Source organism: Lissotriton vulgaris, chromosome 8 (assembly GCF_964263255.1).
Source record: "Lissotriton vulgaris chromosome 8, aLisVul1.2, whole genome shotgun sequence".
NCBI lineage: Eukaryota > Metazoa > Chordata > Amphibia > Caudata > Salamandridae > Lissotriton > Lissotriton vulgaris.
In genome coordinates this window covers 1514616731-1514628955 of record NC_141696.1, presented here as the reverse complement: position 1 = coordinate 1514628955, position 12225 = coordinate 1514616731, and the positions used below count along the sequence as shown (strand labels likewise).

General features: G+C 50.4%; 1 protein-coding gene across 4 annotated transcripts in view; it reads left to right on the top strand.

Moving 5' to 3' along the window:
- BOC (BOC cell adhesion associated, oncogene regulated) overlaps positions 1-12225 on the top strand; it is a 133914-nt gene that overhangs the window by 72846 nt on the left and 48843 nt on the right. For 3 of the 4 annotated variants that reach the window (XM_086935638.1, XM_086935636.1, XM_086935637.1), the window contains exons 2-3: positions 3353-3525; positions 5061-5339. In XM_086935638.1, the coding sequence (XP_086791764.1) occupies positions 3381-3525; positions 5061-5339 (424 nt within the window). In that variant the 5' untranslated portion in view covers positions 3353-3380. Of the gene's footprint in view, positions 1-3352; positions 3526-5060; positions 5340-12225 lie in introns of those variants that run through there. The other variant, XM_086935639.1, reaches the window with a different exon arrangement.

The following is a 12225-nucleotide window of genomic DNA, read 5'->3' as shown; positions in this document are numbered from 1 at the left end:
GGACAGGACCCAGGAGCTCTGCGGGTGGATCCGCAGACCCAGGAGCTCTGCGGGTGGATCCGCGGACCCAGGAGCTCTGCGGGTGGATCCGCGGACCCAGGAGCTCTGCGGGTGGATCCGCGGACCCAGGAGCTCTGCAGGTGGACCTGGGAGCTAGGTGGAAAAAAAAATACAAAACAAGGACTGTCTATATTAGACTTTAAACAAGAACTGACAGGCCCCACATAGTGTAATCCGTTGTGGTGCGCCATGTTGTTGCAACATCTGTGAAATCTGAGTGTACAACTCGCTCGGTATGTCATGTGCAGCTGAACATGATCATACCAAATCCTGCAATTTCTTTGTGCTCGTTACGGGAACCTATGGCTAGATATATAGGTTCTCACAGTTTCACACACCAGGCCATACCCCGTGTGTGGAGTGGGATCTCTGATCTCCATATTGTAGTGTTTAGCAGTGCTCCTTTTTGCAATAGAGTGCCGATCCCGCCCTTTAGGGTTCTGTTTCCTCTTGAGCCCCGCGCATTCATCACCAAAAGACCATGGGCCTGGTTTAGATTTTGGCGGGCGGGTTACTCCATCACAAATATTACGCATGCCCCGTCTGCTCTATTACAAGCGCGTTACATCCTAAGGCACTTGTAAGATGGCGGCCGGGCCGCCATTTCTTTCTTACCATGATAGGGTAATGTGATCTCACTGCTGCAGAAGATGAAGATTAAATTTAAAATGCAATTGAATCAAAAAATATAAATAAACAATGATATTTGAACAAAAATAAAATATAAAAAGAATACAGATTTCTCCAAGACCCTGTATTTTCCTGGGGAGTGTGAGGGTTAAGAGAACTTGCTGTGTGGAAGTCGCCCCCAGGGCCTGATTTAAGAAAGCCCTTCACTGGGTCGGTGCAGGTGGGTGGTGGCGAAGGGCCCCTTCCTCCTAAAGGCCCCTCTTGTGCGCTCAGGTTCCTGCCGCCTCTGGCCCCTCCTCCCCCGGCTCCGGTGCGATGGCAGGCCGGACCCCCTCCTGAATAGCTGCATTGTTGCTTCGCCTGGCTGGAGCTGAAGACGTGGTTGTGCGCCAGGGCCCAGCGGCTCGGGTTCCTACCTGTCCCCTGCTCGGCCTCTCTGCACCCCGCCAGTCGGCGCCCCCTCCTCCGAGTCACTGCCAGGTCCTCGCCTCACCTGGCGAAGAGATCCGGGGCCGGAAACCAATATCCAACTCCCCCCCCGACCCCCCTCCGTCCAGGCGTGGGCTTCAGAGGGCGCTTGTGACTGCATTTAAGATTTTATACGAGACCTTCCAAGCATCGTATTGTTGTGGGAGTCGTATAGCGCTCATTCCCGTGTCGAGGCGCTTTGTGTGGTAGTGGGCAGGCAGCAGACTGCACAGCGGGGGTGGGGTGTGTGTTGGAATTACAGTGTGTGCTGAGAGGGAAGCTTTTCAGTGTCGTGCGTGAGTGACCTGAGTAGTGCTCTTCTCTTGTCGTGGGTGGCTGCTTCTAGGCGCATAATGATAGGGACTTGCGTCATCATTCTTGCTATTTCCAAACCATTGTGGACCTCAGTTGTCCATCAAGGAAGGCTCTCCAGAAGGCCTGCCTGGGTCACTGTAAACCCACCGTGCCCCACTCTCAACACCCTTAGCCCAGACATCCAGGTGACACTCTTTCATGCTGCCAGTACAACCAGGAACCCCCTTACACACTCAACCAGTACATTCTGGCCACTTTCACATCCATAACATCGCCAGTACATCCTGGGCATTCTGAACATTCCACCCGTACAGCCACACAAGTGTATTTCCTGGCCATTCTGAACAGTCCATCAGTACATCCACACAGGTGTACATCCTGGCCATTCTGAACATTCCAAACGGTACATCCACACAAGTGTACATCCTATACATTCCATCAGTACATCCATACAAATGTACATCCTGGCCATTCTGAACATTCCATCAGTACATCCACACAAATGTACATGTTGGCCATTCTGAACATTCCAACAGTACATCCACACAAGCGTACATGTTGGCCATTCTGAACATTCCAACAGTACATCCACACAAGCGTACATGTTGGCCATTCTGAACATTCCAACATTACATCCACACAAGTGTACATCCTATACATTCCATCAGTGTATTCCCTGGCCATTCTAAACATTTCATCTGTATAGCCACGCAAGTGTACATCCTACCCATTCTGAGCATTCAATTAGTACAGCTACACAAGTATACTTCCTGGTCATTCTGAACATTCCATCAGTGTACATCCTGACCATTCTGATCATTCCATCAGTTCAGCCACACAAGTGTCTGCGCAGCACAAATTCATCCTGGCAACTCTTACAAGACTGCCAACAAAGCCAGACCTCAAGTAGTACATCAGTCCACTCACTGCCAACACATTCTGCCACAGCCTGCCCTCCATCGGCAGTACTTCCTCACCACTCTGTGCAGCGTCAGCACATCCAAACATTTAGTGCACACCTTCACAACATCCACGCTCACCTTACCCCTGCTTACTGCTAGCCCAGAACCCCTCCCCACACTGCCAGTGTGTCCAGTCAACCTTTAGCACTCTACCAACCAATGCATCCTGACCACCTTCATCTCCCCGGTCCTAAAATCTCTAAACTGGCTGCCCTACGAAGCTAGAATTCAACTAAAGATTGCATGCTTATAGCACAAAGCCCTCCACTTCAAAACCCCCATTTACCTGGTGCAAAAGTTAAAACTATCCAGAGGGGGAGACCGTCTAGGAGTGCTAATTCCTTCCTCCTGAAACCTCAGATCTTCCGCAAAAAGAGAACTTGCCAACGAGCGTTCTTGGGCTCTGCCCCAAAAATTTGAAACTCTCTTCCACCGGAAATTCGGAGAATCTCCTCCAAGGTTGCTTTCAAACTGGAAGCAAAAAGATTCCTCATGAACAAATTCCTACCTTCATGGTCAGCTCTTCGCACATCGGACACACTCCAAGAGTGGATGTCACCCCTGTATTTTTCTATTGTATTTGCTCCCCTTGCCTTTATGCTCGCAATGCCTATTCCTTTCCTGTGCACTATTTTGGAATTTTCTATGTATTTTCCCTATTTGTTCGTACTGATGTTACCTCATTCCCTCAATTTGTGAAGCGCTCCGATATCCTTTGGGATCAAGTTTGCGCTATATAAAACTTTTATAAATAAGTTAAAAAAAAAACATGGCCCATTCCCCCAGGCCTTCCAGGGCAGCAGTGGGCAGACGTGGCCTCCACAGGCAGTGGAAGGTGGTGTTCGCCCTGGTGAGGAAGGGTTAAAGTCCTGCTTTGTGCGTTATACTGACTGGTCACTATTTTCTGATCTTCACAGGTGCAGGACTCAAACCTCTCTCCAGGGTATGGGCAGCATACCCTATGGGAACCCACTCCACTGCCTCTTCCACCAGACCACAGCGCACCGGAGGAAGATGCCAGCGTGGAGAAGAGGCGCGGCGGCCATCACCTGGCTGATCCTTGCGACACGCAGCTGCTTGGCGGACATGGGTGAGTGCTTCAACTGGCTCCTTGCGGGATTGTGTGGTGTGTTTTTGATTTTCAGTCTGGCAGAGAACATGATGCTGGTTTTATGGCACCTGGTATTAAGTGTGTGGAACAAAACACACGTTTTATAGGATGGCAGAGAAAACCAGAATCGGGCAGTGTATGCAATTTATGCCATGACCACCAACCAACCAAATGTGGCCAACATGGCATCTAGTCTTTTCGTGTTCAGCATGTCTGCTAGTCCCATTATAGTTCACAAGAGTGCCAGTTCTGTCCGACAGATTCTGCCAGTACTGCCATTGTGTCACGGCTGACCAATTCTGCCAGTTCTGTCATGCTCAAACCCATCCAGTACCCATCGTTGAGAACAAGGCTGTTGATCGTTCTACCTTGGCCAACATGACCATCACCAAATTCCCTTTTGGCTAGCATGACATGACCACCACTCCCATCTTGGCTGTCATGGCCACCCCTGCCATCCCAAACAAAATATCATCCTGTTATCAGGAGAACACAAAGTTGCTTTTAGAGATGTGCACAGTTTTTTTTTGATGTCACAATTCTGTATTAATTGTGGCACCGTAATTTCTTGAATTTTTAGTTTATCAATGAAGTTGTATCTCTGGCACGATGTTTGTCATTAAAATTGAATTCCAATCGATTCTTGTATCTTGGCAGAAATCTTGAGTTTTTTTTATATACAGCCCAACTTTTTATGAACCTGCGAATAAGTTACTGCATTTGAATGAATACGGTTTTACTACTTTAGGCGGAAAAGTTATGTAGATGTTTAAAAGAAAGTTAGGAATTTTATGTACATCTGTATCCATTGTTTAGAATTCAGAGTCACTTCATATGGAAAGAGATGTGAGCCTTTGCCAGGAAGTCAAAACTTTGCACAAAAAATATTGAAAAAAGAAATAATTCGTAAAATATGGTCTGTAAATTATCTGGAGTAAAAATGGTCACATATCCCAACTTCATTATGTTGCAGCATCATTCTGAAATTAGACAAAATTAATCGTCACAAAGGTGCGATTAAGTTCACATCTCTCAAACATAGCGGATAAGGTTGAAAGAGGAATCCAACGATATTTAATAATGGTCACGGATTTAAATTTGTTGGGATCGCTGACCTGGTGCAGATCAAAGGATATTCTGCGAAAGATTCTTGGGGTACAGCTTTCATCCAAAATCTTGAACCAACTTACCAATATATCCCTGAACTTAATGTCTGCTGTATCATTTTTCTCCACAGTGGCTCAGTTTAAAGAAATGTGCATTTTAATTGTGTATCCCTATGGAATTAGCAGATTTTGCAGAACTGGTTTAGGGTTTGGAAAACAAGGTAATGGTCACAAGAGAATTGTAGAAATGGTTTGGGAAAGCTTAAGAAGGTACTGTGAGGCAGTCCAATGTAACCGAAAGCAATGACCGTGTTAGAAGGCTTCTACTGAGATGGAAGGAACGTTGAGTTTCACTGTCTAAAAAGATCAGTTTTTTCTTTACTGACTTGTTGCACCTTAAATTTGCAGGTGATGTGCCACGCTTCGCCGTGCAACCCTTATCGACATTCCAAAAGTACGGTGGCTCGGTCACCCTGAGCTGTGTGGTGGAGCCCCCGGGGGCCAACGTCTCTTGGCGACTGGATGGCAAAGAGTTGGATGGAGATCAGACCGCTCTGGGGATCCGCATTGCAGGTGGCACATTGGTCATCGCGGCGCTGCGGAACGACACGGCGGGCCGGTACCAGTGCATCGGTCAGACCTCTGCAGGAGCGGTTGCCAGTGTCCCTGCCATTGTCACGTTGGCCAGTGAGTACAATGCTTGGTTGATGTAGGCGCTACCCAATGTTTGATATGATCTTATAGTGCCAGGTCTAAGCTCCAGGGACGGCTGGCTGGTAAGGGCTCTGACTGGGATGTGTTTGTGAGTTCAAGATTTCTGATTTGTCGTGTCATGCAGAAAATTTACAGTATGATCCTCTCTGGCACAGTAGTGTGTTATTTAAGGGGATCTCTGTGTTGCAGAATTTGTTTTGTCCATATTTGATATGAATTCGCTTGAGTTTTGGGCCATAAGACCCAGGGAAGAGACGCCTAGACTTGGACACCACCTGCCCACCAGGGACTTCTGAATTCCGAGCTCAGTTTCGCAGGTGTCCACCTGTAGCTCAGGATATTTGACCTGGGACCGACCTTTAGAACTCCATGAAATCTACTAGACCTGAGATCTCTTGAGGCTGCAAGTAAAAAGCGCAGTGATCCTGGGGAGACACTGGCGTCCCAGTGTAAGGGAAGGGCACATGGTTACTCACCCTCACCGCTCCGGCAGGAATTGATTTCTTCCCCTACCGGTCCTCCATTCTCCTTCCCAAACTGGTGCATTTTTGTGCATATTTTTTTATTTACTGCTCCATGATTGGTGTACACCATCTTGAAATGGTAAATTGTTAGTTAAAAAAGAAAACAAAAATGGCCACTGTGTTGTGACGCATATGTAGTGATGCATGCGCACATACACATCATTTTGGTGCGGGTACTTTTCTTTCTTTTTCCTGATGGTGTTCGGCAAGCAAGCATGTTTTTTGGTTTTTTTTTGTCGATGAGGAATAGCTTTTGCAAAAGCACTAGCAAAGCTAAAAAGGCAAGTAACTCCATTGAAAGGTGACATATATTGGCCTTACCAGTGCTTGTATTTATCCAGCCGGTTGCATGCACAACACCATTAGGGTGTTCTAGTGAGGACAAAGCTTTAGATATAGAAACCTCGAGTATGATAGAACTTTAGGCCTGGGTGGGCGGAGCCCCACAGTGACGTGGCAGTGAAGGGATGCACAGGCCGTGCCTACCTGTAGGGGGCAGACGTGCCTACCTGTAGGGGGCAGACGTGCCTACCTGTAGGGGGCAGACCGTGCCTACCTGTAGGAGATAGACTTGGCACCTTGCAGGTAGGCACGGTCTGTTCCTCCCCTCCTAGGGGTGGCTGACATTCTACAGGTAGGCACCACCTGTGCATGCCTTGACGCTCTACAGGTAGGCTCCACCTGTGCATGCCTTGACGCTCTACAGGTAGGCACCACCTGTGCATGCCTTGACGCTCTACAGGTAGGCACCACCTGTGCATGCCTTCCTAGAGGTGGTTGACACTCTACAGGTAGGCACCACCTGTGCATGCCTTCCTAGGGGTGGCTGACGCTCTACAGGTACGCACCTCCTGTGCATCCCTTCCTAGGGGTGGCTGACGCTCTACAGGTAGGCAACCCCTGTGCATGCCTTCCTAGAGGTGGCTGACACTCTAGAGGTAGGCACCACCTGTGCATGCCTTGACGCTCTACAGGTAGGCACCACCTGTGCATGCCTTCCTAGAGGTGGCTGACAATCTACAGGTAGGCACCACCTGTGCATGCCTTCCTAGGGGTGGCTGACGCTCTACAGGTAGGCACCACCTGTGCATGCCTTCCTAGGGGTGGCTGACGCTCTACAGGTAGGCACCACCTGTGCATGCCTTGACGCTCCACAGGTAGGCACCACCAGTGCATGCCTTCCTAGAGGTGGCTGACACTCTACAGGTGGGCCCCACCTGTGCATGCCTTCCTAGGGGTGGCTGACGCTCTACAGGTAGGCACCACCTGTGCATGCCTTGACGCTCTACAGGTAGGCACCACCTGTGCATGCCTTCCTAGAGGTGGTTGACACTCTACAGGTAGGCACCACCTGTGCATGCCTTCCTAGGGGTGGCTGACGCTCTACAGGTAGGCACCACCTGTGCATGCCTTCCTAGAGGTGGCTGACACTCTACAGGTAGGCACCACCTGTGCATGCCTTGACGCTCTACAGGTAGGCACCACCTGTGCATGCCTTCCTAGAGGTGGCTGACAATCTACAGGTAGGCACCACCTGTGCATGCCTTCCTAGGGGTGGCTGACGCTCTACAGGTAGGCACCACCTGTGCATGCCTTCCTAGGGGTGGCTGACGCTCTACAGGTAGGCACCACCTGTGCATGCCTTGACGCTCTACAGGTAGGCACCACCTGTGCATGCCTTCCTAGAGGTGGCTGACAATCTACAGGTAGGCACCACCTGTGCATGCCTTCCTAGGGGTGGCTGACGCTCTACAGGTAGGCACCACCTGTGCATGCCTTCCTAGGGGTGGCTGACTCTCTACAGGTAGGCACCACCTGTGCATGCCTTCCTAGAGGTGGCTGACACTCTACAGGTAGGCACCACCTGTGCATGCCTTCCTAGAGGTGGCTGACACTCTACAGGTAGGCACCACCTGTGCATGCCTTGACGCTCTACATGTAGGCACCACCTGTGCATGCCTTCCTAGAGGTGGCTGACAATCTACGGGTAGGCACCACCTGTGCATGCCTTCCTAGGGGTGGCTGACGCTCTACAGGTAGGCACCACCTGTGCATGCCTTCCTAGGGGTGGCTGGCGCTCTACAGGTAGGCACCACCTGTGCATGCCTTGACGCTCTACAGGTAGGCACGGTCTGTTCTTCCCCTCCTAGGGGTGGCTGACACTCTACAGGTAGGCCCCACCTGTGCATGCCTTCCTAGAGGTGGCGGCTGACACTCTACAGGTAGGCCCCACCTGCGCATGCTTTCCTAGGGGTGGCTGACACTCTACAGGTAGGCACCACCTGTGCATGCCTTCCTAGAGGTGGCTGACCCTCTACAGGTAGGCACCGTCTCTCGTACAGGTAGACCCGATCCGTGTTTTTTCTTCCATTCTGTGGCTGGCTTCACGCTGGCCGTGGCCTGCACTCTTCTTCCCGCCCTGGGGGTCCGGCCTCCCCTTGGGGGAGTGCAGTTTGCGCCCTTCAGTAAGCCCTTCCTTCCACCCCTCTCAATACCTCCCTGTCTCCCTAAATTGGGACCAGGAGTGGGCGTCGAGGTAACCGGAGAACGAGCCGGCGATGGAAAGTGAGGCGGGAGGAATGCGGGGTTGTTTTCGTTAAAATAATAATAAAAAAAGCGAATATGAGAGCGACGGGGCCATGTCATCGAGACATTAATCAGACGTGAAGGGTTCAGGCTGGGGCCTCGGCGGGGGTGGAGGAGGCAGGTGGGACTGCAAGGGGGGGACAGGGGGAAGATGGAGGATGAATAAAGGAGGGCGCCTGCTCTGTGGAGGGGGCCATGCCTCGGCTCTAAGGATTGCATTACCTCTTTGAAAAAACATTCCGCAGGAGAAAGGGGCCTGTGTCTCCCTAGCCGTGGATTTAATATCCCCCAGCCCAAGAGGTGGGACGCTTTCATAAAGCAGCGCCACGAGGTGGGGTCATGGCGCTGGAGGCAGATAGGATAACCGAAAGCTGGGGTAGATGGGGGAAGTGGATAGCGAGAGAGGGGGGGGAGGAGGTCTCCAGCCTTGGAACCCCGCCAGCAGCCTGACTGGATCTAGTTTCAGATAATATCGTTTTTTTAGGCTTAATTTTGTTTTTAATTTGTTACCCAAGCGCTGCAGTAATGGTTGCTACAATTACCCAGCGAGGAATGTGCGGGGGTCTTGGGAGACAAAATAGCGCCTGTGGACCTATACTCGAGTTTGCTGGAGGCTTTATTTATAGCGTTTTGCATAGCGCAAACTCGACCCGGAGGTATCGGAGCGCTGTACATAGATGGCTAAGAAACCGTTGCATGAGTTGCACATGGGTAAATACAAGTACATGCAGAAGGCGCAATAGGTAGCCAAATGTATGACGTCACTACGCCATACATTACCACGCAGTAGGTTACAACGCGGACGTTCTATCATCTGCGTTGTTACCACACATGGGTTTACATCGCGCTGGACTTGGTAATAGTGTAAATTACTATTCCTACTCCAGTTAGCGCAAAAGCACGGAATGTGTTGGATTTCAAATCCAACACATTCCCTGGCGTTGTGCGCCATCTAGCGCAAGTCGTAGAAACGACTTGCGATGTAATGCCATGCGTGGTAATAGCGGACGATGTAACGCGTTGTAACCTACCTGCGTGGTATTGGCAGCGTTGTAAATGCTGTTTCCCTACGTAGCCACAGTATACACGAGAAGCATATGGTAAACAGTAGCAGTTGGACGAGTTACATATGGAGTAAATGCATGGGCACCGTATACACAGGAAGTATACGATAGACAGTGGCAGGAGTTACATGTGGTGTAAAAGCGTTTATACGGGGTACACACAGATAAATGGCAACAGAGTATATAGCAAACACAAGGAGATGATGGACGGAGTGCTGAAAATTTCGCTTGTTACAATACATTGAAAATGTAATAACTTTTTTTTTTAAAGGAGACTCCAAGCGATGGAAAAAAATGCAATGGAAATCAAAATAACTGAAAGCCCAGACTCCAACCATACTATGGCAAATAGGAAATGACCAGTCTAAAATTTTTAAATCAAGTAAGGTAATTGTGACGGTGGTGTTGACCGATGGGGATGTTGTAAGCAAGGAAGGAAGGAGGCTGACCCCAGGAGCGACAACATTCTGCTGGTAGCTGAGGAGGGCAGAGTGGGCCAGCGAAGGGCAGAGTGGGCCAGCGAAGGGCAGCGAAGGGCAGAGTGGGCCAGCGGTGGGTAAAGTTCCACTTGGGACAGACCTGGGAGTACAAAAGAGCCGGGTCCAGTGATAGGCAAGATGAGAATCAGATGGGCCCATTGAGGGTGCGGTATTTGCCCGTGCATAGCCATGGTGAGGGACGGGAGGTGCTGTGTGACCGGGGAGTAAAAAGCCCTCCAGTAGGTGTAGATAGGGCAGCTGCTATTTTTTTTTTTTTACCCCTGCCCTGCTTTAATTATACGATAGTGTAACAGTAACAAAGTAGCACCTGAGAATGTTTTTTTTTAAAAAGAAAGTGGACAAAAACGTATATCTATACAACAAATAAAAATCCTATTTATGGAAGGGCTAACGGTGTTGGTAAAGACTCGCTGCCCGTCTCCCTGTTTTGTCCAGCCTGTAGACCCATCGGACCTTCACGTTTGCATACAATGCAAAAAGCATTTCTTTTGTGATTTTTGGCCAAGAGTCAGTCTGTATACAAGATGGCCGCCCGCCAGCTGTGATTGGAGCCTTGGGATGCCAGGCGGGCTGTGGGGGAGGGAGCCTTCGGTAGGTTCAAGCCTGGCTATCGCTGAAGAGTTACTGCCCTTCTGGGACGTGTGTACCTGCCAAGAGACCGGGTCCAGACGGGAAGGAGGATGTCTGGTAAAACCCTCAGGTGGTCTCTGTAGCAGCGTCTGCTACGCTCCTCTTCCGCCCCAGACCATCATACACCTGATCCCCACTCACAGGCAGTCGCAGTCCTTCACCCTTCAAGTGGACGAAGTGAGTGTTGGTTGGACGCCAGGGGGTGCTCCTGGTCACTGCTATTGGTTGCAGTCCATGAGGTGCTCCTGTTCACTGCTGTTGGTTGGACGCCATGAACTACTGCTATTCCCTCCTATGGTGGGATGCCATGTCCTCCTCTTCCCTGCTATTGGTTGCAGCCCATGAGGTGCTCCTGCTCCCTGCTATTGGTTGAGCGCCATGAGGTGCTCCTGTTCCCTGCTATTGGTTGAGCGCCATGAGGTGCTCCTATTCCTTGCTATTGGTTGGACGCCATGACCTGCTGCTATTCCCTCCTATGGTGGGATGCCATGATTTGCTCCTGTTCTCTGCTATTGGTTCGACGCCATGAACTGCTCCTATTCCCTACTATTGGTTCAATGCCACCGCTGCTGCTATTCCCTCCTGTTGATAGGCTGCCATGACGTGCAACTGTTTTGCCACATGAATTGCACCTGTTGTGTCCACAGATTGACTACTCTAGAAAAAATGTGCTTCCTCTGTGGTCCAGCCATGTTCTGTGCGTGCTACTGCCCAGTGTAATAACTGTTATGCCCTGTTGGAGAGGGGCTTCTCACGTCTGCTGTAAATTGTCCTATAATACTAGGGCTGTAGTTGTTCTGGGGACGGCAACAATATTCCACACTGTGAGAAGTGTGCCTGCGCGAAGTAATGGCTGACATTCCACACTGTGAGAGCTGTGTCTGACACTCCACATATGGAAGGCTGAGTCCGTTCCAAGCAGTGTCTGACATTCCGCACAGTGAAGGCGGAATCCTCTCTAGGGAGTGGCTGACATTCCACACATTGAAGGCGGAGTCCTCTCTAGGGAGTGGCTGACATTCCACATATGGAAGGCTGAGTCCGCTCAACGCAGTGACTGATATTTCACACAGTGAAGGCAGAGTCTGCTCTAGGGAGTGGCTGACATTCCACACAGTGAAGGCTGAGTCCGCTCTAGGGAGTTGCTGATACTCCACACAGTGAAGGCGGAGTTCGCTCTAGGGAGTGTCTGACATTCCACACAGTGAAGGCGGAGTCCGCTCCAAGCAGTGTCTGACATTCCACACAGTGAAGGCGGAGTCCGCTCCAAGCAGTGGCTGACATTCCACATTGTGATTTCAGACGGATTGGACTGCCTGCCTTGAACTGTTTTGTTGGCTTGGAAATTAGACTTCCTGTTGCCCACTGTGATGGGAGTGACTGCCCGTGGCAATGGCCACCAGGTTTTGCTTGAGAAGGTCCATTCCACGCAGCCCAGTTGGCTGCCATGGCTTGAGGTGATGTGTCGTCCCTCACTGTGATGGTAGTGTCTGTCCTGGTCCGTGGACTTTCCACCCAATGAGGATACTCCTTTCCTTGAGCGGGGTGCACTGGG